The following is a 27,715-nucleotide window of genomic DNA, read 5'->3' as shown; positions in this document are numbered from 1 at the left end:
TCCTGGAATAAACTAAAAGCAGCAAAGGATTGAAAAATTAAAAAAACTGTCTGTCTGTCTACATGCATGACTTACATAGTTCCTTGTCACAGTTTCTCCTCTCGTCAAAGCCTGTTTTACTGCATGGTAGTGGAGGTGAGGTGGACACTCCCAACGGCAACATACTTAGCCCAACGGCAACATACTCAGCTAGGTAGCGTGCTGACAACTCCCCAGCCCGCAGGAGTCCTCTTTCTGCCAGCTAAACCTGCATTACTGTGTTACAGATACTGCGTTACGTACATAGTCATGTAACAAGGGAATGAGAAGAGGAAAGGAGTCAACGTTTATTGTCTGACAGACAACAAAAATACAATTCTCACATATTCTATGATAATAAAGTATGCTATTGTATCATAAATAAACTACAGTTATTTGGTAAAATTGTAAACACATACTGTGCTTTGTGATAAAATGTCCATTTCATAATTGGGTAATAAGAATTTTTTCTTAACTGACTTGCCTAGTTAAATAAATAAAATAAATACAGCAGTCAATGTGTACCAAGTCTCTCATACTAGTCAAATCAACTGGAGGATTTTATGATGAGGGAAACCCGAAAACTAAACCCTCTTTGTCTACCTTTGTTCACACCTATTAAGTAAGACTACTGGAATCTTGGTTACATCCAACGTAGGCATACAAATAGAGGTCCCATTAAATGACTATTCTAATTCCTAATTCAATGGGCCTACATTTCTACCAATTCCATAGACACATGGGTCTACTTTCTGAATGACTCCATACTCCAACCACTTTAAATTCCTTTGTCTGGGTGGGTGACAGAAGTCCCGACGGTATCCCGTGTTGTTCCTCTCAAGCGGACAGGGGCTCGTAGGTGTGGAAGTGGATCCCTTTAGAGCAAGTGATCTTCATCACGGCGCCATTTAGACCGGTATCAGTTATCAGGCGCAACACTCCCTCTGCGATCAGCGACGGTCTAGGGATAGAGATCAAGAGATAGAGATAACAGGGTCGTGTTAGGTAGGGAACACAGTGTCCAGATAGTTCCTCAGCTGGTTCATTCGGTTGTCTTCCGCCTGGTGTTTAATGAACACAACACAGGAAAGAGAGAGGCATGACCATACATTCTCTTTCAAGTCCTGAAGGTTTTTTGGATTGAATTGGACTAGCTAACAATTTAGGTTGCAAAATGCCCTCATGATTATATTAGAGAATTCCTGAAATATGATGTGACTAAATTCAACAATTTCCTGGCTGAAAGAGATGCAAGATCAACATTTAAAAAGGCCTCTTTTTGACACTGTAGCCAACAGATTTATCAAATCGCCTTGCCCCAGGCCAAACAGCTTGGACAAGGTATTGCGAAATACTGTACTTTAAAAGCAGCTGAGCTGCTAAATGTAAGCATTCAAGACTGAAGTGCATTCTGATATAAATAACAAAACTTGCCTTGCATGTGATTTTAAGTGCATCTTATCTCAAACACACTGTATTTCTCAATATTTGTCTTTGCATGTTTCAGATGCATATCGTAGCAAACTTAATCATTTCAAATAATGTTGACAAAGTCTTTCCTCAGAATACCCCTCAACGTTTGTATCTGTATATCTCTACCGCCGTTTGCTTCTGAAGTAGAAAACCGTCGTCCAAAGCACTCAAAACAGTGACATAGAGAGGGGACAAGACACAAACACACCAGGAAGCTTCCAAGGCCCCCTCTCTCCTCTGTACAGATAAGACAGGGAAACTGAGGAGGGATAACGACCTCCATGGCCTCCCACACATACTATGTGGAGGGAGGATTTAAGGAGGAAATGGACAGTGATTAGGGAGGCTTTGCTAATCTAGATACTGTATTACTTGATGTCGTAGAATGGAGTTAGTATTTGGGTGGTTTCGCGGGGCCATGTGGGGAGAGTAAGCTGATTCTAGGTCTGTGCTGACTTGTTTAGGTATAAACAACACTTGTATACATTACTCTGAAGCAGTATCCTATATACACCACATAGGTTTACTGTAAATCTGAGTTATAAAGAACGTGATAGGTAATGAGTGTAAAAGGAGGGAAACGAGGCAACTTCTACACAACATGTATAGGAACTCACTGAAGCACCCCAAACTTGTGCACGCTCCTCTTTAAGTCGTCCTTGAACTTGTCAAACTTGCCCATGTTGTCCTCGTGTTCCACGGAGCGCAGGAGAGGGGTGTCCACGAAGGCAGGGCACAGCGTGTTGATCCTCACACCATAGTGCTCCACCTCGGCTGCATCCTGCGTGGGGAGAGGAAAGGAACACAGACGTGTCAGGGTGTGTGTGTGGTTGTGAAAGGAGCAACGTGCCAGTGTGTATGTGTGTGTTATGTGTGCGTATGTGTGTGTGTGTGTGTCTGTGTGTGTGAGAAAGAGGAGCACAAACATGTCCGAACACGGTCAAGCGTAATCACCCAGGGCAAAGGAATGTGTCTAGGCCAGTGTTTTCCATGCCTTTCCTGGAGTACCCCTAGCTATTCCACATATCACGTATTCTATTACAACATCTGATTCAACTGGTCAACTAATCATCAAGCCCTTCATTAGTTAAATCAGCTGTACTGGTTTTGGATGACATACTGTATGTCTATTAAGGTAGTCCAAAGTTTAGTACTTGTTCCCATATTAATCGCTCACAATGACTACATCAACGATTATCCGTAATCATGGTAATCATGGTAGCAGCCACGTTATTGTAGAAGTGTTTAGAAACATATTCTATTCTTATTTACATTAAAAAGTGACTCCAAAATTATTGGGTACAAAAATAATCTGGAACACTGTAATGATTTTCTTCTTCTTCTGATGAGGAATATGAAGGATCGGACCAAAATGCAGCGTGGTACGTGTCCATGTTAAATTTATTAAACTGAACACTGAATACAAAATAACAATGGAGAAACAACGAAAAAACGAAACAGTCCTATCAGGTGACACAACACAAAACAGGAAACAACTACCCACAAACACAGGTGGGAACAGGCTACCTAAGTATGGTTCTCAATCAGAGACAACGATTGACAGCTGCCTCTGATTGGGAACCATACCAGGCCAAACACAGAAATACAAAACATAGAACAAAACATAGAATGCCCACCCTAACTCACGACCTGACCAAACCAAAATAGAGACATAAAAAAGGAACTAAGGTCAGAATGTGACAAACACAAACCAACCAAAACAAAACAGCAAATGCATCCAACAAATTTTTTGAGTCACAAGCTTGATGTAGTCATTGTGTGCTAGGAATATGGCACCAAATACTAAACGTATATATTTTTTGTACTTTTATCCCTTTTTCTAACCAATTTCATGATATCTAATTGGTAGTTACAGTCTTGTCCCATCGCTACAACTCCCGCTTGGACTCGGGAGAGGCGAATGTCGAGAGCCATGCCTCCTCCGAAACACGACCCTGCCAAGCCGCACTGCTTCTTGACACACGGCTCGCTTAACCCAGAAACCAGCCGCACCAATGTGTCAGAGGAAACACCGTACAAATGGCGACCGTGCATGCGCCCGACCCACCACAAGGAGTCGCTAGAGCACGATGGGACAAGGACATTCCTGGCCGGCCAAACCCTCCCCTAACGCGGACGACGCTGGGCCAATTGTGCGCCGCCTCATTGGTATCCCGGTCATGGCCGGCTGTGACTCAGCCTGGGATCAAACCCAGGTCTGTAGTGACGCCTCAAGCACTGCGACAAGCCAATTGGTAGGCTTTACTTTTTACTGCTTTAATACACATAAGTGAATTTGACAGTCTGTACTTTAACCTCATAATCCTTGATTTAAAATTCAAACTTTTGGAGTGCAGAGCCAAAAGAAGAATAAAGTGTTTCACTGTCCCAATAATTACGGAGGGCACTGTATGTGGAATGGCTAGGTGTACTCGAGGAGAGGTTTGGGGGTGTGTGTTTGTTAGAACTCACCGCTATGGCTCTGGAGAAGCCTATCACCCCGTGCTTTGTGGCCGTGTACACTGGCTGGTAGGGGGAATGAAGGAAAGCTGAAAAAGAAAGAAAGAAAGAAAGAAGAATAAACAAAGTTTACAGTCATGGTAACTCACCAACATACTCCACATGGTACCCATTTAAATCTCAGGCGTTTTTCATTGACTGCGCGCTAATGTGTGTAAGCGCGCTATAGTGGAATCTACCGGTTTTTACTGAGATCTCATATCGCTTGTTAGAAATAAATGAGTACTGTAACTTATTCTCTATGCCTTTCCCGTCATGGACAAACAGGATCCTCCAAGGCAAAATATTTCTCCCTATTTCGCTTAATTCAAACATGAAAAAGATGTGTGTTTGTGTGTGTTTGGCCGGCTGCCGAGTTCTGTTTAAACCAGAACAATCTCCAGAACATTACATTTCAGGAGAACTCGCTTTCCCCTCCAAATAATGGGCTCAACTTCCTTTTATGGACACATAAAACCTTCACCTTGTGAAGATCAATCATTAGTTTTCCCCTTTAAAAAGGATAGAGCCAGGGCAAACCTTAAGAGAAACTTGTTGTATGGAGTACTGCAGGGACCATTGTTACTGAAACCTCTCAACACCTTTGTATAAGAGAACAGAGGTGAAATTAGATGGAAAAAATCCCTCTGGGAACATAGCCAAATCAAAGGGAATTGAGCTCAAAGAGAATGTTTACATGCACTCTTAAAACAATGTGTGCTAAGTAGAACCATATAGTGTTCTTCAGTTTTTCTGAACCCTTTTTGTTGCTAGGGAGAACCCTTTGCAGAGGGTCTACCATGTAGGGTTCTTCATAGAACACCTTGTATATGGTTCTACCTAGAACCATTTTATTATCTAAAGGTTATTCTTAGAACCCTCTATGAATGGTTCCACCAGCCTTTAAAATCAAATTATTTATGAAAGATGTGTCTATCGTAAAGCCACTTGTTGACAGGCTTAGTTAAACCCTAACACAGTGGTGTTAGGAAACCCTTGGTTTACAGGCCACGTCAGGCCTGCAAGTCACATTATGCTGGCTCGCAAAGTGATGTGTAATTGCTATTGGAATTCAGTCAGAGTTACGATATCCAACAAGTGGAATTGTTTAAATCAACCGCAACCTGCATTCAAAAAGATTGCCAGAGTAGGGAAGATTAGATCCTTGATGTAGTCTCAGTATTCAAACTGGAACAACCATCTCAGTAACGAGGGGCAATAAGTCCAACTACTAACAGATTGGTTTAGTTAAAAAAACAAATGTTATTTATCTTTGTGTAGCATAAAATGTATCAACCAATCAATGTACTGTACAGTTGAAGTCGGAAGTTTACATACACTTAGGTTGGAGTCATTAAAACTCGTTTTTCAACCACTCCACACATGTCTTGTTAACAAACTATAGTTTGGTTAGGACATCTACTTTGTGCATGACACAAGTAATTTTCCCAACAATTGTTTACAGACAGATTATTTCAAACAATTCCAATGGGTCAGAAGTTTACATACACTAAGTTGACTGTGACTTTAAACAGCTTGGAAAATTCCAGAAAATGATGTCATGGCTTTAGAAGCTTCTGATAGGCTTTTGACAACATTTGAGTCAATAGGAGGTGTACCTGTGGATGTATTTCAAGGCCTACCTTCAAACTCAGTGTCTATTTCCTTGACATCATGGGAAAATCAAAAGAAATCAGCCAAGACCGCAGACATTCTTTTTAGACCTCCACAAGTCTGGTTCTTCCTTGGGAGCAATTTCAAAACGCCTGAAGGTACCACGTTCATCTGTACAAACAATAGTACGCAAGTTTAAACACCATGGGACCACGCAGCCGTCATAGCGCTCAGGAAGGAGACGCGTTCTATCTCCTAGAGATTAATGTACTTTGGTGCGAAAAGTGCAAGTCAATCCCAGAACAACAGCAAAGGACCTTGTGAAGATGCTGGAGGAAACAGGTACAAAAGTATCTATATCTACAGTAAAACGAGTCCTATATCGACATAACCTGAAAGGCCGTTCAGCAAGGAAGAAGCCACTGCTCCAAAACAGCCTTAAAAAAGCCAGACTACAGTTTGCAACTGCACATGGGGACAAAGATCGTACTTTTTGGAGAAATGTCCTCTGGTCTGATGAAACCAAAATAGAACTGTTTGGCCATAATGACCATCGTTATGTTTGGGGGGTAAATGGGGAGGCTTGCAAGCCAAAGAACACCATGCCAACCGTGAAGTATGGGGTGGCAGCATCATGTTGTTGGGGTGCTTTGCTGCAGGAGGGACTGGTGCCCTTCACAAAATAGATGGCATCATGAGAAGGGAAAATTATGTGGATTTATTGAAGCAACATCTCAAGACATTAGTCAGGAAGTTGAAGCTTGGTCGCAAATGGGTCTTCCAAATGGACAATGACCCCAAGCATACTTCCAAAGTTGTGGCAAAATGGCGTAAGGACAACAAAGTCAAGGTATTGGATTGGTCATCACAAAGCCCTGACCTCAATCCTATAGAACATTTGTGGGCAAAACTGAAAAAGCATGTGTGAGCAAGGAGGCCTATAAACCTGACTCAGTTACACTAGCTCTGTCAGGAGGAATGGGCCAAAATTCACCCAACTTATTGTGGGAAGCTTGTGGAAGGCTACCAGAAACGTTTGACCCAAGTTAAACAATTTAAAGGCAATGCTACCAAATACTAATTGAGTGTATGTAAACTTCTGACCCACTGGGAATGTGATGAAATAAATAAAAGCTGAAATGAATCATTCTCTCTACTATTATTCTGAAATTTCACATTCTTAAAATTAAGTGGGGATCCTAACTGACCTAAAACTGGGAATTTTTACTAGGATTAAATGTCAGGAATTGTGAAAAACTGAGTTTAAATGTATTTGGCTAAGGTGTATGTAAACTTCCGACCCCGACCTCATGCAAAAACACATTAAAACAAACAATTCTGAAAATCACCCTGCATTAGAGCATGCTGGGAAATATGATATATGGTTGTACATTGAACCCTTCTTGCCTTCCAAAGAATCATAAAAAAAAAACGTTATTCCAAAAAGGGTTCTTCCGATCAAAACAGTTCTTGGTAGCACCAGATCAGTCCACAATTTTTTATTTTTTTTCCGAAGAGTGTGTTAAAATGAGTTTAACTATGAGAACTCCCAAACCACCCATGTGTTCCCTCTGAATTTCAGTTCTGTAGGAGAGGGCATAAATATGGTAGCTGGAATTGTATAGGAAACATTGTATGAAGTCTTGACTTCAAATCTTATTGCCACTTCAGCTAAAAACAGTCACACAAGTGACAAGGAGGAAAGGGATCTATAGGAGCCACAGGTTTCCTGCTGGGACACACAGGAAGCAAAGTATGTGCAATAACATGACAATATGGGTAATTTATCATACAACACAACCAACCATTATCTTGCAGTTTCAGGCATACTTGTACTTCCCCTTATGCCTAAGCAGCTCGAACGGCGTGCTGATAACATAAAACGTCAGACTGCTCTTCCCTTATTTTGAACTACAGTGAATGATATACTGACTGAATTAATTGGTTATTACAGTATAATACTGAACCAAAGGCTTTCACCCTTTACCCTTGTGGGAATTGGCTAAATTGAAATGTTTCTTATAAGAAGAAATATGAAAATGCATAACCATTTTAGAAATTGATAGGGAACAGTTTGGAGGTAATCGGAAAATGATGAGACCAAATGTGAGTACACAACAGTTCACTTGACACAAGACAGAATCCAAACATTACACTGTTGATGTTATGTGCATTTTACATTTAGTGTACTTTGCCACTTTTGTTGAAAACGAAATCTGAAAATACTCTGGATACATTCATTAGCATGATAAGACTATTCCTGGAAAATGTGGGGTTTTTGCAACATAAGACAAACATTACAAAGGTTTGAGTGAGGAGATTAACTGGTCTCTCCAAGTGGCCACACACCTATCCAAAGTGTGCACAGTTCCTAAGCAATTTCAGTGCACTTTTATGACTCAAAAGAAAAGTCTTCAACTATAAAGGGACTTTTGTGAGCTCTCCTAGCTGTGCCATTGAGGAACAAGCTCACTTGTAGTTGTTTCGTTTGGAACACAGCCCTGCATCCCCACCATAACACAATTGGGTGATTCTGCAATTTCGGGCACTTTGGCCATGCAAGATTTCAGAAATTAAAATATATTGAAAAACCATTTTACCAGTATTATAATTGTCTTTGATTTGTCTAGAAATAATATCTGATAATCGCTGTGATCGTACTATTCAGGAATTTATATATTGTTGTCCTTTTTCTCAGACAGCCATTGACAAATGTTATTAAACATACATTTTAGTTGAAAATGAAATATCATACAATTAATTTATAACACATTTCTTATACATTTGTCTTGCATTGAACATTACTTGAAGTGCCTTTTAAGGTTTTCCTAAAATGAATAATTCAACATAATGCCTGAATGTGTGAACTTGCCTTTGTGACAGCTGAAAACATTTACTTATCATAAAAAAATAAGATATTTCCACCCAAACTTTTTGTGAGATTATGATAACATCCATATGATTTCCCTATCTAAAACAAATCAATCAATATAAATTATACATAATATACTACTTTACCTAAAAATATGGGTGTGGTGGAAATGACATCTATGTGCAAAAAACGTATGAAAACAATATTTTATTGCAACCATTTTGAACAACAACCACTGTTAAACATTTAATTAATTTAAGACAAAGTAAGATTCCAAAATTAGCCAATGGGCAGAGCTCAAGGAAGTAGGCCAGTGTTTTTGAAAGATGAGCCCAGATTTCAGAGGGGTCATCCGCATAGTAGAGCTCATTGAGCAAAGTGAAACTGTATCATTTGTGGTATACCCAACACAGGTGTGGAGGGTCACCTGCTTGTGAGAATCACCAAAGTGAATTGCCTGGATTTCACTGGTGTATTTACACAGGTAGTTCTCTCAGGGGCGCAACTTTGGTTTTAGAAGTGGGGGGGAAATTATTATAATTTGTTTTATCCAATCGGATAAACACTCCAAACAGCCTACCCGACCGCTCGGAGGAGTCTGCATTGTCCTAAAGCACACTGTTGCCTCATTTTGTATCACATTCCAATGATAAATCTGGGGGGGGGGCAAAAATGCAATTTCAGAATGTGGGGGGACATGTCCCCCCCGTGCCCAGTGAAAGTTGCGCCCCTGAGTTCTCTGCAAAGTCAATATGCACAATGATTCTCTTTTAAATTCTCTCAGTTTGGAGTATCGGTGTGGAATGTTGTACACGTGTTTCCCCAACTTCTCTTTCAATCTTTTGGAGAAGTCCTCTAGTAGAATATGCGGTGTGCCACACACCTTTTCTTTAACTGTACAGTGAACTTATCTATGTTTCCCTCTTTGTTTTTCATTTTCTCTCTCTTCAGCTTTGTTTTTCCTCTCAAACCACCATGTCTGTTCACCAGCATCAAAGTCCGATGTTTGAAGCTCTTTTGCTTGGAAAAGAGAGCACTCTGTGTACATGCACTCTTTCTTCAGGTTCTCACAGCACAAAGATTCAATTAGGTTCTCATTGTTGCTGCAGCTGATCACTTTGTGATACTGTAGTTTGTCTGCCATGAACTGGAGGTTGGCGTGGGTTTTGCAAAGGCATGTGTCCCTATTCTGGACTGTTGACTTGACAACCCAAAAAGGACATATTTTGCAGAATTCATAGTAGGACATTTTAATCTCTGAATATCCCTCTTAAAATGCTGATAAAGGTTCTAAATTATGCCATTCAAGAAGCGCTTCTGCTTTTTTTTCTTGCGTGTCCTTTTCCCCCTGTTGTTGCTCTGCTGTTGTCATCACGTTCATAGAATCTAGTGATTTTCTCTTCTGTTGCTGTGATAATTATGTTACACTGCTTTTTCCTGGAGTATTGAAGACTTGTTGGCCTGTTTTCATTTGCCCTCATTGCTTTTGCTGAAAATCCAAATTCTCTGTTTGTGGCTTTGACCAGGCCATACTTTCTCAGGATGTTGCCTCTGAGCATTTTTGAAGCCACTTGTTTGTTCTTGGCACTGCACATTTAAAAAAAAACTTTTGCTTTAACTCTGCAATGATGGCATTTTGAAACAATTAAATCCTTCTCAAGTTCTTCGGAGTTCCCTTCATTTTCTGTTTTGTCTTTGGGGAATATTGTCTCTCCATTTTCTTCATCAGTTGATCATACCTTTTTTTTGTATTTCTCAGATTTCTGTTAAGCTTCATCAAGTTTGACATTTGTCATGCAAAGCTCTCTATGTTTTTGAGCAACCTCTTCCAACCTTTTTTCCTTCCAGCAAGTATTCGACTTCTCTTTCCTGTTGCAGATGATGAGGAAGGGGTATCAGGGCGTGCATCAGGGGCAGCTAAGTTAGGGGCAGGTATGATGGCCTCATGTCTGGCTGCAAGTCATCTGGTGACTAAGGTGTTGATAGGTAGGTCGCAATTGCAACTATTCTCTTTAAAGTCTGTCTTCTATTCCGTTGGTTGCATTTCCATTGCCATCTCTTGCTCCTTTGTTCTAGCTTTGCAAGCTCAGAGATAGATTTCACTTCTCACCTCTCTTTTTTCTTCCAGTATCTCTCCCTGTCTTTTTGCAGATGTTCCTGGTATCGTATATGATCTTTTTTTGTTTTGTTGTTGCTGTCTATGACCTCTGTGCTGTTCTATGTGGCATCTTCTAAAAACAAAGAAAAATACTACTTAAGTTTTCCAATTGTGCACAACTTGGAGCATTTTCTAGATTAAAGGAATTTAAAACATGATTAAATAGGCCAAAAGTAAAATAAAGTAAAAAATAATAACATCATGGATTTTTGTCATTTCCACCACAGTTAAGTTGGTCATGGAAATGACTGTGATGGAAATGATGCTTCTACTGTTTTTGGAGGAAAATGACAGACTGCTTAGCATGCGTTGGCTAGTATTACAGCTAGCATATAGTTTTCACTAAATACATAAAATGTATTTAAAAAAAAATCTAAATTCTACCACAAATTAAAGAAATTATAGCCTGTTTGGAAATGACTGACAATAAAAATATTCTCTACACAAGTAATATTTACCTATATTTTTCTTCAACTTCTGGAACAACTGTCTGCTGCAGCCATGTGCTTCAGTGTCACAATACGTTTCCATGGTAACTAAGTGAACATTCTCTTGACAAAACTTTATTAAATGAGGAATTTGCCCTCAGTGGTGGAAATGACACCACTGCCATAGGACAGGTATATTTTGTGTAAATAACAATATAAAGGGCATACTCACAATACATATTGATATAGATTTTATTTAATTGACTCTTTCTCTAGAAGATGACATTACATAATGTGTAATTATTAATGTTTTCTCATAGAAAAACATAGTGGAAGCTCAAAAGTCTGGGTCAGGGACAAGGACAAAACAGTGAAATTGAGGTATAAAATGCATCTGAAAAGTAGCTAAAGTACTAGATAGAGAGCTGTAAAAAAGAATCTGGGGTGATGGTAGTGTGTTAACATATAAAGAAAAAAACATATTTAAAAAAATAAAATCACAAAAATTGACCCTGAGGACATAGAAGTTCCTGTAGTTGCAGAATCACCCAATTATTGTTGTTGTTTACGCAATCCAAAAACGGTCCATTATAAATCGCAATCAGGGTCAGGTGGGTATGATCTGAAAGCGTGTTCCATTGCCAACATAACTAGCTGTTATAAAATACGATCTTACAATGTTAGGCTTTCACAAGGAAATTCAGAAAAACACATTGGAATATAGGTGCATTCAGGTGCGTGTGACGCGGCATTTTTTCCCCACAATAAACAAACGGAAGACCCCAGGATATGACGACATGTCATCTTGCAACTGTACATCAAACATAGTGATCATAAACGTTGATTTGGAAATGTGAAGTGCACATTTGGACTCACAGGTGTTTGGCTTGCTTGTATGACATCAAAGCGGTATTTAATATAATCCTCAACATCTCATCTTTCAAAATACATCCAGTCCTCCTAATTTACAGCAGTTCCCCTCACCTGGACAACATAAAAATGTGCAAAAGTTGCCCAATTACTGGAAGGGATGGCGACAACTTCTTGTTGCGAGCGGTGCTCAAGTTCAGAACGGCTGTCAATAAAAACCCATACAGCGCTGTGAAGCGCATAGCCAGAACCCTTACTGAAACAGCCACTACGTTACAATTTAGGAGCTTATTATTGCCCAAATCTACCATTCTCAACTCGTATACAGGTACGAGTGTAAAGGGCTACATGATTTAAAATATATTTGACAAACTTTTGAACATATTTTTCCTGACTTTCCCAACTCACTCTGCTTGCTGTATAATCTGCAGTTCTGTCTATTGTATCTTTGACTTGGTACTGTGTTGCTTTCGTTGTCCTTTTTAAATGTATACATCTTCTCGCCTGGGGCGTTTTATTCTCAGCAATGACGTCATATATATTGTTGGGTATGTTCACCTCCAGAGTCTTGAATGATGCATAACAAAACACATCTAGTATGATTAATGACAGTCTATAATTACACTGTACGGTTTCTTGGGAGTTCTAGAGTCACATAACATGATAAAATCCCACACCACATACAAAATGCTAAGCTAGGGACCCTGGGACTAAACACCTCCCTCTGCGGCTGGGTCCTGGACTTCCTGACGGGCCAGGACCCTGACTGGTGGGCGGCAGCGGGTCTGCCACTATGATCCTCAATAAGGGGGCCCCTTAGGGGGTACCTGCTTGGTCCCCTCCTGTACTCCCTGTTCAGCCACGACTGCATGGCCAAGCACGACTCCAATACCATCATTAAATTGGGGAGGCAGGTAGCCTAGTGGTTAGAGCGTTGGATTTGTAACTGATAGGTTGCAAGATCGAATCCCCGAGCTGATAAGGTAAAAATCTGTTGTTCTGCCCCTGAACAAGGCAGTTAACCCACTGTTCCTAGACCGTCATTGAAAATAAGAATTTGTTTGTAACTGACTTGCCTAGTTAAATAAAGGTAAAATATATATATTTTTAAAGAAATTGCCGGTGACACAATGGTGATGGGCCTGATCACCGATGATGATGGAACAGCCTATAGGGAGGAGGTCAGAGACATGGCGGTGTGGTGCCTCTCTCTCAATGTTATCAAGACAGGGGAGATAATTGTGGTAATTGTGACAACAGTCATGAGGGGGGCACGACAATTCTCCCTCAGGAGACTCAGGGGATTTGGCATAGATCCTCGAGGGGTTCTACAGCTGCACCATCGAGAGCATCCTGACTGGTTGCATTGCCGCCTGGTATGGAAACTGCTCGGCATCCGACCGCAAGGCGCTACAGAGGGTGGTGCGTGTGGCCCAGTACATCACTGGAGCCAAGTTTCCTGCCATCCAGGACCTCTATACCAGGCGGTGTCAGAGGAAGGCACTAAAAATTGCTGAAGACTCCAGCCACCCTAGTCATAGACTGTTCTCTCTGCTACTGCACGGCAAGCGGTACCGGAGCGTCAAGTCTAGGTCCAAAAGTCTCCTTAACAGCTTCTACCCCCAAGCCATAAGGCTGCTGAACAGCTAATTTCAAATGGCTATCCGGACTATTTGCATTGAACCCACTTTTTTTTTACGCTGCTGCTACTAGCTGTTTATTATCTATGTACATATTACCTCAATTACCACGACTAACCTGTACCCCCGCACATGACTCAGTACCGGAACCCCCAGTATATAGCCTCGTTAGTTATTTTCTTGTATTACTTTTTTAAAAACTTTAGTTTATTTAGTTAATACTTTCTTAACTCTTAATTTTCTAAAAACTGCATTATTGGTGAAGGGGTTGTAAGAAAGCCTTTCACGGTAAGGTCAACACCTGTTCTATTCTACCCACAAAATACAACCTAGCACTCTGGTATCCTGCAAACCACGATCCCTTCTGTATTTTACACCCCGAGTTAAAATACAGAAGCCTGGTGCACATGTTGTTAATGGTTGCCGTTCATAAAAATACTTGTACATTGCTAGACATGTCTGCCTTGTCGACTTGGTAGCTACTGAGGTAAGACAGCTGGTCTCACCAACAGCACACATACAAACGTTCTCGTCAGAATAGCCCGGTTTGATATAGATGATAACACGTTACTCTGTATGCAGAAACAGCCAGTTACTGCTGCTGTGGGGCGAGCCCAAAGGGAGGTGCTGATTTGAAGTGGGCTGTTCCTTCGATGGATACATGGAGCCGGGCCTTTGCTGACAAGTTTCTCAAATACCAGCCCTCGTATCACACTTGGACAGCCTTGGATATAAGTGCAAGTTGGTGACAGTAGTATTTGACAGTCTCGGCCACGTACATATGGTGAGTGGCCTTCAGATTGCAGGCATGCCAAAGACTAGAGAAAAGCAACTGGCCGAAGTACTGCTCTGTTCCAGCTGTTACTGGCAGCCTAGCTTTGTGCAGAAGGTGCTTTTTGTATCCTTAAAGGGCTCTTGTATCCAAGACCTTTAAAATAGTTTTTATCCATCTTAATGTAATGTCATTTGTGGATTCAAATAAAGTATTTAAAATGTGTACGTGTGTGTTTTCCTTCCCCCCAAAATGCTCCAAGATTATTGTCAACTGATACCCTTTGTACATTTCAGGTTAGGCTCCTCTTACCACACATCATGAAGAACAGGGTGAACCAAAACAATGACTTGCATCAAACATACCGCGATCCAATATAGGAGCTGTCAGTCAGTCAGTTCGTCAATCAGTCAGTCATTGCATGACTTGCCAGTGAAGGAAGAAGCCTGTACCGAACACGGCAGTGGGTCCACCTACATTCCAAAGCTCCTTGTCCCATTAGAGGCAGCTGCCATTTAAAGCGGGGCCTGTGAGCGCCTGCAGCTCTTGCTGCGGTTGTACATCAAGCAGCATCTTGCCAACCGTTTCTTCTCAATGGTAAAGAAAACAAACTGATGTCATGTCAGCGGTGTTTTGGCTTTGGGGTAGAGATAATGTGTGATGCTGTTGTCCATTGTAGCTAGCCTATCTAACAGTTCTATCACTCTTACATAATCACGTTTAGAGTGATTAAAACAATATTTAGCATATTTATATATTTTCCCTTTCTGTAATACATTTCCCGTGTTCTATTTATGACACTCAAGGTGCACGTTGACGGGCCACTAGGCTTTATACTGAATGTTATTGTAACGCTCGTCTTCCTCCTCTGAGGAGGAGTAGTAGGAAGGATCGGAGGACCAAGGTGCAGCGTGGTAAGTATTCATTATGCCTTTTAATGAAAACGAATACTCGAACAAAACAACAAAACTAACGATAAACGAGAATGACACGAAACGAAACAGTCCTGTCTGGTGACATACACAAAGACAGAAAATAATCACCCACGAAACACAGGTGGAAAAAGGCTACCTAAGTATGATTCTCAATCAGAGACAACTAACGACACCTGCCTCTGATTGAGAACCAAACTAGGCCAAACGCAAAACACAACATAGAAAAACGAACATAGACAACCCACCCAACTCACGTCCTGACCATACTAAAACAAAGAAATAACAAAAGAACTAAGGTCAGAACGTGACAGTTATGGATTATGCTCATATCGGTTGATAGTGATTGACGCCAGACTGGAGGTAGAAGGACACACTGATTATTCACGGTTGTATTGATGACCTTCTGGGGACACCGATTCTGTAGCAGCTGACAAAGCCGCTGCCTTGGTTTTGAACTGCGAGCCTCTCGGTCTGGTGTTTACAGAACATTTGGTGTTGTCTGATTTAGAATATAAAGGGCCTGTCTCCAAGAGGCCAGTTAGAAAGTATATCTGCTTCTGTGCTGGAGGCGTCTCCCTGTTGCAACTTGTAATAAACCAGCTTTTATTTCTCAATTCTCTCTTCTTCAGTCCATCTGGAAATTCCGAAGAGGATGAGACTCTAAGGTTTTCAGCCATGTTCGTTTAGCGAAGCTTCAGAATCAGCTCTCTGGAGGTGAGTCAATTGTGTTTACCCCTCTGTGGTGGAGACTTTTCTGGCTTCTCTCACCAAGAGGTATTTCTGAAATTTGATGAATGAGCCTCGTTATCAATTAATGATCTTGGTTTTGTTGTAATCGAGTTGGTTAAAAGTCCGTGGGTAAAAAGTCGCTCCTCCAGTCAGCTGTGTGGTTTGTGTGCTGCAAAACAATGAATTTGGGAAGGGTGTGCCTGGTTCGACCCGGGTGGGGTTCCGAGTACGTGAGTGCTCTGTGAATATCGATAACAACCCGTTTAAAACCTCAAGTGGCATCTGCCTCGGCAGTGTCGTCCTGGTGGGAAAAGTAACCAATCGGTTTCAAATACCACACAATTGGGAGAGTCCTCTGGGACCAGGGATTAGCAACATCTGGACTCTTTTAGATACTGTTAGCAAAGGATACAGTGCTTCTGTTTGCATAGTGTGTAGCAGGGTTGTTATTTTGGACAAGTAGGGCATAACCTCTCGTGGGTAGAGCCTGTGTGGAGTGTTCGTTTGTTTGTTTAGTACGGTTGGTACCTCAGTTAGTGGTGGTGTCAGTGTGCGGGCCCGTTCACCGTAGGTGAACTATATGGTTCACTTCCGTGTCTGGTCTATTACGGATCCTGTTGTCACGTTTTAGGTTGTTGGTTCACTTTTGTGACTGACTGTATTCCCTCCCCCAAATCTAGACTGGAGTTGCTTACCAAGACGACACTGAATGTTCCTGAGTGGCCTAGTTTCAGTTTTGACTTAAATCTGCTTGAAAGTCTATGCCAAGACTTGAAATGGCTGTCTAGCAAAGATCAACAACCAACTTGAGAGCGCTTGAAGAATGTTAAAAAGAATAATGGGCAAATGTTGCACAATTCAGGTGTGCAAAGCTCTTGGAAATTTACCCAGAAAGGCTCACAGCTGTAATCGCTGCCAAAGGTGATTCTAACATGTATTGTCAGAATCACCACTTTGACATTAGAGTATTTACCACTTTGACATTAAAGTATTTTGTGTAGATCGTTGACCAAAAATTATAATTAAATACATTTTAATCCCACTTTGTAACAACAAAATGTGGAAAAAGTCAAGGGGTGTGAACACTTTCTGAAGGCACTGTCTCGGAATCACCCACAGGCATGGTTGGGGAATGTCTTGTTTTGGTTAGTAGCATAACTTTCATTTATCTGCTAGCGATGGAGGAATAGCATCTACAAGTAGCGTAATGATAGAATATGATGTTACCAGGTGCGCAGGGATGTGTTTACGCATCTATAAAATATTTGGATGATCTTGGACATGCACAGAGTTGTACTTCAGTACAACCACATGGTTGTAAACTGATTGAAATGACGTCATTTCAACCAGCTTTGCCTGTTGTGCTGGGACAACTTGAATCGGAAGCTTCTCTCTCTCCCTCTCGAAACTATTATGCAATGAGTAATGAACGAGGAACGAGAGAGAAAGAAACGAAAAAGAGAAAGAAGCTGCTGAGACAGGGGGAAAAAATCAAAAAAACATCACAGGGAGAAATGGGCCGGCAGGTAGCCTAGTGGTTAGAGCGTTGGACTAGTAACTGAAAGGTTGCAAGATTGAATCCCCGAGCTGACAAGGTAAAAATCTGGCGTTCTGCCCCTGAACAAGGCAGTTAACCCACTGTTCCTAGGCCATCATTGAAAATAAGAATTTGTTCTTAACTGACTTGCCTAGTTAAATAAAGGTTAAATACAAAATTAAATAAAAAAATCTACCTCAGCAGGAGAATGATTAACCTTCAGTCTCCAGTTAGGACAGTCAACTCAGTCATCAGTCCAAAGTTCAGTTGGAGTTTGAATTCCAGCCCAGGATCTAAACAACCTACATGGAACTATTTCACAACTCTCTCTTTAGTTGCTCAGTGTATGAGTTTGGGGATTAGGTCCGAACAACCACAAAATCCTGTCATCCAACACCATCTATCATCCAACACAGCCACAGAACAATAATTCACCAGAACCCCATGATTGATGTCAACACACAGACAATGCGTTTGAATGAGCCCAATGGCGTCATATGTCAGAGTCATACACGTCGCTTGTGATAAACATATAGTCTTGATTACATTTAGATTCATGACATTGGGAGATTCTTGGCCCACGAGAGAGAGAGACAGACAGAGACAGCGAGAGAGAGACAGTTAGTGATAAAGAGGGAGGGAGAGAGAAAGAGAGAGAAGAGAAAGAGGAAAGAGAGAGAGACAACATAAAACACGAAATAAAAAGGAAGCGATTCCCAAACCTTCCATAACAAAGCCATCACCAAGAAAGTTGGTCCTGGGGCTCTGTTCACAAATTGACCCCAGAAAGCCCCAGGACAGCAACACAATTAGACCCAACCAAATCATGAGGAAATAAAAAGATAATTACTTGACCCATTGGAAAGAATTTACAAGCATTACGCTACACTAACATCTGCTAACCATGTGTATGTGACCAATAAAATGTGATTTGATTTGAATTAACAAACAAACAGAGCCAACTAGAATGCTATTTGGCCCTAAACAGGTAGTACACTTGGGCAGAATACATGACCAATGTAACTGACACAAAATTGAGAAAAGCTTTGACTATGTACAGATTCAGTGAGCATATCCTTGCTATTGAGAAAGGCCGCCGTAGGCAGACTTTGCTCTCAAAAGACAGGTTATGTGCACACTGCCCACAAAATGCGGTGGAAACTGAGCTGCACTTCCTAACCTCCTGCCAAATGTATGACCATATTAGAGACACATATTTCCCTCAGAGTACACAGACCCACAAATTTCAAAACAAATCCAATTTTGATAAACTCCCATATCTATTGGGTGAAATACCAGTGTGCCATCAAGATTTGTGACCTGTTGCCACAAGAAAAGGGCAACCAGTGAAGAACAAACACCATTGTAAATACAACCCATATTTACTTTCCCTTTTGTACTTTAACTATTTGCACATTGTTACAACACTGTATATAGACAATGTGACATTTAGAATGTCTCTATTCCTTTGGAGCTTTTGTGAGTGTAATTTTTTCATTTTATATTATCCATTTCACTTGCTTTGGCATTGTAAACATGTTTCCCATACCAATAAACCCCTTTGAATTTAGACAGCGAGAGAAAGAAAGAGAAAGAGAGAAAGAGAAAAGTCACCATCCTCCAGTTTATATACTGTTCTACCTTAATCAAACACAAGCAACTATGTTTTCAGCACTGATGTTTACATTCCAAAGGCCTGAGAACAGCCTCCCAACGATACAGTCTGTTTTCTGATCAAATGATTATAATTTCTTAGAGTTCGCACGGGAGATTTCAAGCACAACATTCTCCAGTTGTATTTACAACTGTTTTATTACTGAAACTTAATGTATTACCTATGTTATTGTCAAGTAGTATTTCAACAAGCCAGGGGCCGGCTCTAGCTTTTTGGGGGCATAAGTGAGATTTAGTTATTTTGTTATTTTTTTTAACCTTTATTTAACTAGTTTAAGAACAAATTCTTATTTACTGCCTTGTTCAGGGGTAGAACGACAGGTTTTTACCTTGTCAGCTTGGGGATTTGATCCAGCAACCTTTCGGTTAGTGGCCCAATGCTCTAACCAGGTTATGTGGTTACCTTGCCGCCCGGGAAAACCATTTTAGTGGCCCCTATGATAGAAACATTACGTATTTACCAGATTTATTTGATATTAATGGTTAACAATGGTTAACAACAAACAATTAATATTAATATTAATATTTAACTAATAGTAAGATATTTCTGTCCTACTAATGCTGTGTTTTTATGGTCTCTACTCTAGTTCCCTGTAGCTAATCTGGGTATATAGTCGCTAGAGATGGCTTGAGCTGACAAATGAGTTAAACACTGCATTACATAGACAAGAATGTGTTTTACTAGAGATAGCTTAAGAGTATAACAATCTCTCATTGTCTCAAAATCATCCTGGCATCTGGGAAACTAAGCCAGGGTGGGGTTAAGACAACAACCCTGTGCAGATAGCAACCGGATGAACCCTTATGACACCCCTTGGTCTGCATGGGCCATGACTAAGCATTCTGAACCAGCCATGACTAAGCATTCTTAGTGTCAGCTATATAAAGAACTCTGCATTTCTGTAAAGGTTAGGCTCTCGGGTTGACCAGTCTCATTACTGCAATAATTAAATCGATATTGAATAAAGATGATAGTTTGAAGAAATGACAAAGTTTCTCTCACTTGATTAGAATATTCCACGACCCCCCCCCCCCCCCCTCGACATTGGAGAGAAAAATTTACGTTTGAAAGTAAATTTCCTACAATTCTACCATTTTTCCATGACTTATGCCATGTAAATAATATATACGTGAGAGTGACCAACAAAATCAATGGGGGCCACCTGGAGGTCAGGGGCCCTGGGCACGACCCCAGCATTCCCGGTTGGTATTCGGCCATGATTACTACAAGTTTAGATAGCTGGCTAGACTGACTTACCAATCCATTTTTATTTTGCTGACATGGCTAATTGAGTGACGGACATAACAAGAGACAAATTGCTGATGCATAAACAAATTTCGAACTTGCACCTTATATATTCTACCATTCTAACTCTTAACAGTAAGTTGAGACACCGGCTGAGTAAAAAAATAATAAATAAACACAGATAGATCATTCTTTTTTGGGGGAGCATAAGCTTATGTCACTTATGCCTGGAACTGGCCCTGTGCAGACCAATGATAATAGATACAACTATGTTAAAATTAGACAAGAGCACTTGACTCAAGTCCACGAGTACTATTGCACAAACTGTGGATCTTGTCACAGAAGTCACAACACCACATGACCACCACAGCCCAGTGTGAGGCGTGTCCACCTGTCCGGACTGCACTCTGTCGGCATACATATTAGCTCCCTGTGACCGCGTGTTCAAGAACCCAAAGGGGTCACGGGAAGGGAAATCTCTGCTGCTTACCAGACCAGGGGTCTCATTTATCAACCATGCATAGGCACAAATCTGTGTGTAAACCATGCGTTGAAAAACGTTGACGCAGTGTGAAATTGATCAATATGAACGTTTGCTTGAGAGTGTGTGTAAATGTACACACAGCCATGACCATGCGTACGCGCAGGACCAAGTGGTGGATTAAACTGCTTGTCAAGCGTAGAATGGGGAAAATATGTTGAAATTGTGAGAGTAATAATTAAATCATTTTTCCATTTTGATTGCATTTCCATTGGGAATTCATGAAACATCGCTTGGCACGCTATATAATTTGACCACATCAGTGCATTTGTTACAATAATAATCCATATAAAGTACAGTAATTTGTTAAAATGAGAGGTACGTGTCAAAGTGAAACCATTGTTGACATTCTATAAGACTGAGATAATGGGAAATTGCATGAGAGACGGCTAACCTTGCTCTGTTGAAAGATTTGGCACACGCTGCATTTTGCAGAGAGCGAGTTTTTAGAGACAGGCGGCACATTTTCTGCATTAAGTACAGATTGGCTCATCAGATATCGTTTCCAAAAAACAATCGTATAGGATTTTTGAGAAGATTCAAGACGTACTTTAAAAAGGCAAATGCATACCATCCCGGTGCACATCCAAGTGCTATCCACCCTTTGGTTTTCGGCAACGAACACTTTTCAGTGGGGGCGTCATCAGTCGATGCAATCATCAGCAAAACAAACATTAACACAAACAATTTCCATGCACCAACTCACAACAGGTGGGTTCCCAAACACGAACGGAGCAATAGACGGCACCCACATCAGCATAACATCATCAGCAAAAACAATTTCAACTATGTGAACAGAAATGGATGAATGGATGAATGGCTTATTGGCAAGTGTTGCCTGCTCATTTGAAGTATATTTGCCATTGCTAAGGCAACTTGAATTGTCCCAATGGTCCTCTTTTTGTAGTTGTTTTTATTTTTACTGGTCAAGTCACAACTGAGTGAGCCAAATAAAACCTTCTGGTTGTACTCAATCTGACCTAGCACCTCTATTTCAGTCATGGAAATGTTTTTTTCTCCTTTGTTTTTTTTGGGTTGCGCCGTTGTATTTCATGGTCCGGAGTTGTATATCCCCCTCGGGCTTTAAAGGGAGGATTTTGACCATATATGGTGAATTAGGGGCGTTTCAAAATGCAAACAGCCAAGGTTATGCTACAGTACTGAGGCTGAGAACAATTGGCATTTACCAATGGTTATATCCTACCAGTGTGGGTATGACGCTTGTAGAATTGTTTGATAAATCACAATTTTTCTATGAGTACCACCCTTCTAAATTCCGTTTGTTAGTCCAAACCCCACCCAACTGGTACTCAAGGCAGACTTGAGAAAACGCAGAAAGCATTTGAAAGATTTTGAATAGTATGTGAACCCAGGTGTGCCGCTTCTATGAAAACAGATTTAGTGACACTTGACTGAATCTCACAGTCAGTGGGCTGTCTGTCATGGCATTACTGTCTCCACTGCAACAAATCTCTCCCAATCCAACACAGCCCACCACACACCAAGTTGAACCCCGACCCCACCACCACTTCCTTGTCAGTTTAATGATTTTGCTGCCGGATCAAGATGTAAGCCATTGAACCACAGACAGACATTCAGACAAGTCTTGCACAAAGTGGTTGACTTGGATTGCACTAATAACATGCTTTCTCAATCTCCACATGCTGCTGTGGAGAAACACTGAAAAATGAGAAGTACTGTAGTTGTTAGTTTGCCGACTGAGGCGATAGAACAGCCTGAACCTACCCCACTAAGCAAACAGTAGACGCACACAGCAATGCTTGTTGTCCACTGTGAAAACAACATCAAACTCTAATCTATCAAGCGGTAATGTTGTAATGTTTGCCGTACACCTGTGTTGTGTTATGGTACACTGTGTAACCATATCGTGCCAAAACAAAGGCCTGGCAATTTCAACAATAACAGTGAAGGAAGTCAATGTGGTTCTTTATAGCTGATGACCTGTGACACATTGCATTATATAGGGGTTGCTCACATCAGCTGAAAGCAACTGCATTGCCAAAGACATAGCTAGTCATTCCCACATCCACATCCACCACTGTTCCCCTTTTTCTTATGTCTGTGAAGGCTTCAATGTATTGACGTGCAGTGTACAGTACATAAAGTACTGATGCATGTATGGAGCAGCCTTACCTGCCATGGATGAGACATTGATGATGACTCCTCCTTCTTTTCCATACTCTTTGCTCATATGATCCAGGGCCAGGTAAGTTCCCTTGATGACTGATGTCTGTGGAGAGAAACAAGAGGGCTTGAGTTTCAATATCCAACACATACAACAGTCACACTGTTTTGCTCTTAATCAGCCTGTGGTGGAACACTTCGCTGATGTCATGTAATGTGAACTAGGCTAAACTACAGCATCGTGTAATATAATGTAAACTAGGCTAAACTACAGCATCGTGTAATATAATGTATACAAGGTTAAACTACAGCATCATGTAATATAATGTCAACTAGGCTAAACTACAGCATCGTGTAATATAATGTAAACTAGGCTAAACTACAGCATCATGTAGTATAATGTACACTAGGCTAAACTACAGCATCATGTAATATAATGTAAACTAGGCTAAACTACAGCATCATGTAATATAATGTAAACTAGGCTAAACTACAGCATCATGTAGTATAATGTACACTAGGCTAAACTACAGCATCATGTAATATAATGTAAACTAGGCTAAACTACAGCATTATGTAATATAATGTAAACTAGGCTACACTACAGCATCATGTAATATAATGTAAACTAGGCTAAACTACAGCATCATGTAATATAATGTAAACTAGGCTAAACTACAGCATCATGTAATATAATGTAACTAGGCTAAACTACAGAGTCATGTAATATAATGTACACTAGGCTAAACTACAGCATCATGTAATATAATGTCAACTAGGTTAAACTACAGCATCATGTAATATAATCTAGGCTAAACTACAGCAGAATGTAAGATTGATTTTGCAGTTAGTCAAGTAACAGATTGTTTTGGAAAAATAGATTTTTCACAAACTATCTCAATGACAAGACATTCAATGACAAAAATACATTCAATCTAACATTGACTGGTGTTAGTCCCACACACACACACACACCGACACCCACCCCTCTTACCAGATTTACTTCAATGGTCTTCTCCCAGTCCTTCTCATTGTTGATGCCAGCATTGTTGACAACAATGTCCAATCTTCCAAACCGGTCGACTGTACTTTGAAAAGCATCTGCAATATGAAAGAAGAGTCCAACACTTAGGTTGATTAACTATAGATTTACCACTACAAGAAGAACACTACCAGTCCATACGAGACGGACATTTGTCAAGAACATTGCATCTTTATTTACATATAAACTATCATTTCGATTCTATATCAAAGAAGAACATCTAGCTCTTAGATTGATTATACAGGCTATATTTACTACAAGAACACTGCATCTTTGTCTAAGTAAACAAGTACATCCAAACAATTATCTAGGCCACAAAAACTGCAGTATAACAGGTATTCACCAGCACCTGCCTTTCAGCTGAAAACATTCCACAAGAAAACCTTCAATTAAGAAAGTATATAATAATAATCACCTTAACCAAGGTATGAGCAACAAGTCAAGTACGTTGCTTTATTTAAACAACAAATGTCTAACAAATGTCCAGTCTTACATGACTAAATAGACTGTGTCGACGTTAAAGTTTCAGTCGTGCATTGACAGTGTTCAGTGTTGGTTGAATGGACTCGTATAAGCACAGATATTTAGGTAAGGCTACATCCAAGAACATTCCAATGTCTTTTGCCTGGGGCGTTTTGGAAATCATGTCAAAAGTAACTAATTCATTTCCACACAATGAAAGTCTGTTTCAGAGGTGAATGATGTCTTAAAATAGGTAGGCCTAGGGCCTAAAGGTGATCGAAAATGAGAATATTCAGAGTTCTAAACCACTGCGTAGCATGACAAAAAATAGACTATTATGCATTTAGGCAAAATTCAAAAGTTAGACTAGGCATATAGCTATACTTAAAAAAAATAGTAGGTTAGGCTAATAACTAGAATAACCTCTAAAGAAAAAATAGCAGTACCCTAGTAAAGTTGCAATTACCTTTGCCTAGTCAGACTGTTACCATGGTTACCCCATGGACACAACAGTATCTTCTTTACAAGCCAGAATTTTGAATTAAATTATATGTACATTTACTTTACCGGTTGTCCATACTGTTGGTCCTTTTTACGGTAAGGAAGTGGCGATAAAATGTCCATAGGAATGTATAATCAAACCAACTTTTCAAACCGCTGGTAGTGGGTTCAGATGTTTATCACCTGAAACATGCTCACACGATGTAAATACATGCAAGCGATGTATGCATACTTTCCGAGCTCGTACACGTGTTTATATTGTTTTGTGCATGTGCCAGGAGATAGAAAGCAGTACCAGCGCTTGAAAAGATATGTGTAATAATACTTCCCTGTGGATATTTTTTTGTCAATTCCTACCCACAAAACGACAAAACGCACAGACAACTGGCAGAGTAGCCTAAACTGAAATACAATTGCATTAAACATTCTGACTTGTAGAGCTTGTGAGAGTAAATGTTCCAAACAAATGAAGTGCATTCATCTCAGACTATGAACCAGAAGTATCACCGTTTTATTGTCAGGCAACCATTACCTTTAAGTTTCAATCTGTCCGTCACGTCACACTGAATGAAAATGCAGTTCCCATCTCCAAACTCTCCATCTAAAATCTTCTTGCATTCCTCTCCGACAATTTGATTCAAGTCAACAAGTGCAACCTGCGGGTATAAAATCAGAACATCTACGAAACTATGTCCAAATATTTAAAGAGGTTCTTGTGCAACACAGTTGGTTTTGGCTCCGTACAACCACGATAGGTTGGTACAAGCGCCGCGCGTAAAATGCGTAAAGTAACCAAAACCACCGTCCATTTACGGGCGACAATAGGCTAATAACTTTATATATAAACACCAACCTTTGCTTCATTCTTCAGAAGGCTTTCTGCGACGGCTCTACCGATACCTTGGGCTCCGCCCGTAACTAGAGCCACTTTACCTCGCAGAGTCATCTTTTACGCTTCATCTGGCTGCGACACGCCGCGCTGCTTTATGTAGGCTCCTATATCATCTGGTACATTAGTTGTCAGAAAAGGGGCGTGTGGTGTATGTAGCTCTAAATAAACACACGGCGGATAATTACGCCGTCTCGTCTTTCACCTTTTTCATATTCCAAACCGACCTCCTAATGAGATAGGCCTGCAGTAGAAGCTCACTACTGGCATCATATAACTACATATTGCTCAATTTAATATGTTCTCTGTGACTGGCAACAAACAGCATGAGGAAATATCTACTGCTATGCTCTTCATATTGGGCAACCATGCAGTGAAGTCATAAAGCTCGCTATTGGTAGGCCTACAGTCTGTTTTGAACGGCAATAGCTTAACGTTAGATTGGGAATGCATTTTATGACGTTGAGATATAGACCTACAGTATATGATATCCCTTTATTTGACCATTTTCCTCTGTCAAGAGGCCTGAAACAACCACCCGAGCCACTGCCTGTTCACCCCGTTACCATCCAGAAGGCGATGTCAGTACAGGTGCATCAAAGCCATCAGACTGTTAAAACCTCTACTTCATCACCCTCCCGGATCCGGGATCCTCCTCATCAAAAAAGCTGACTAGCATAGCCTAGCCTAACGGGACAGGGTATCATATAATATAATTTTCATGAAATCACAAGTCCAATACAGCAAATGAAAGATAAACATCTTGTGAATCCAGCCATCATTTCCGATTTTTAAAATGTTTTACAGCGAAAACACAATATGTATTTATATTAGCTAACCACAATAGCCAAACACACAACCACATATTTTCACCATGTTTCCACCGCATACGTAGCTTTCACAAAACCGACAAAATAGAGATAAAATTAGTCACTAACCAAGAAACAACTTCATCAGATGACAGTCTTATAACATGTTATACAATACATTTATGTTTTGTTCGAAAATGTGCATATTTGAGGTATAAATCATAGTTTTACATTGCAGCCACCATCAAAAATAGCGCCAAAGCAGCCAGAATAATTACAGAGAGCAACGTGAAATACATAAATACTCATCATAAAACATTTATGAAAAATACATGGTGTACAGCAAATGAAAGATAAACATCTTGTGAATCCAGCCAATATTTCCGATTTTTTAAAAGTGTTTTACAGCGAAAACACAATGTAGAATTATATTAGCTTACCACAATAGCCAAACACACAACGGCATTTATTCACCGCAAAGGTAGCTTTCGCAAAAACCAGCAAAATATATAAAATTAATCACTAACCTTTGGACAACTTCATCAGATGACAGTCTTATAACATCATGTTATACAATACATTTATGTTTTGTTCGAAAATGTGCATATTTATAGCTACAAATCCTGGTTATACATTGTGAATACGTAGCAACGATTCACCAGAATCTCCGGAGATATTTTGGACACTCACCTAATCTGACCAAAGAACTCATCATAAACTTTACATAAAAATACTTGTTGTATGACAAATGAAAGATACACTGGTTCTTAATGCAACCGCTGTGTTAGATTTAAAAAAAAAACTTTACCATAACATACAGCTTGCGTTATTGTGAGACAGCACTCACCAACACGGCGGAGA

General features: G+C 40.3%; 1 protein-coding gene across 1 annotated transcript; it reads right to left on the bottom strand.

The window, feature by feature from the left end:
• Positions 1–302: 302 nt before the first annotated feature.
• Positions 303–26,251, bottom strand: LOC120035153 (15-hydroxyprostaglandin dehydrogenase [NAD(+)]-like). Its single transcript, XM_038981962.1, has 7 exons — positions 26,010–26,251; positions 25,689–25,812; positions 24,146–24,252; positions 23,161–23,257; positions 3,964–4,040; positions 2,109–2,272; positions 303–979 (listed from the first exon to the last, which is right to left on the bottom strand). Exons 1-7 carry the CDS (start codon positions 26,100–26,102, stop codon positions 856–858), a joined length of 786 nt encoding a protein of 261 aa, XP_038837890.1. The 5' UTR covers positions 26,103–26,251; the 3' UTR covers positions 303–855.
• Positions 26,252–27,715: the final 1,464 nt, after the last annotated feature.

Source organism: Salvelinus namaycush, chromosome 42 (assembly GCF_016432855.1).
Source record: "Salvelinus namaycush isolate Seneca chromosome 42, SaNama_1.0, whole genome shotgun sequence".
NCBI lineage: Eukaryota > Metazoa > Chordata > Actinopteri > Salmoniformes > Salmonidae > Salvelinus > Salvelinus namaycush.
This window is presented reverse-complemented; position numbering and strand designations above follow the sequence as displayed.

Coding starts and splice junctions, on each gene's coding strand:
- LOC120035153 (XM_038981962.1), bottom strand. CDS start 26,102: ATGACTCTGCGAGGTAAAGTGGCTCTAGTTACGGGCGGAGCCCAAGGT. Junction 25,813..26,009: donor TTCTGAAGAATGAAGCAAAG/GTTGGTGTTTAT, acceptor TTATACCCGCAG/GTTGCACTTGTTGACTTGAA. Junction 2,273..3,963: donor GCTTCTCCAGAGCCATAGCG/GTGAGTTCTAAC, acceptor CTCCCCACGCAG/GATGCAGCCGAGGTGGAGCA.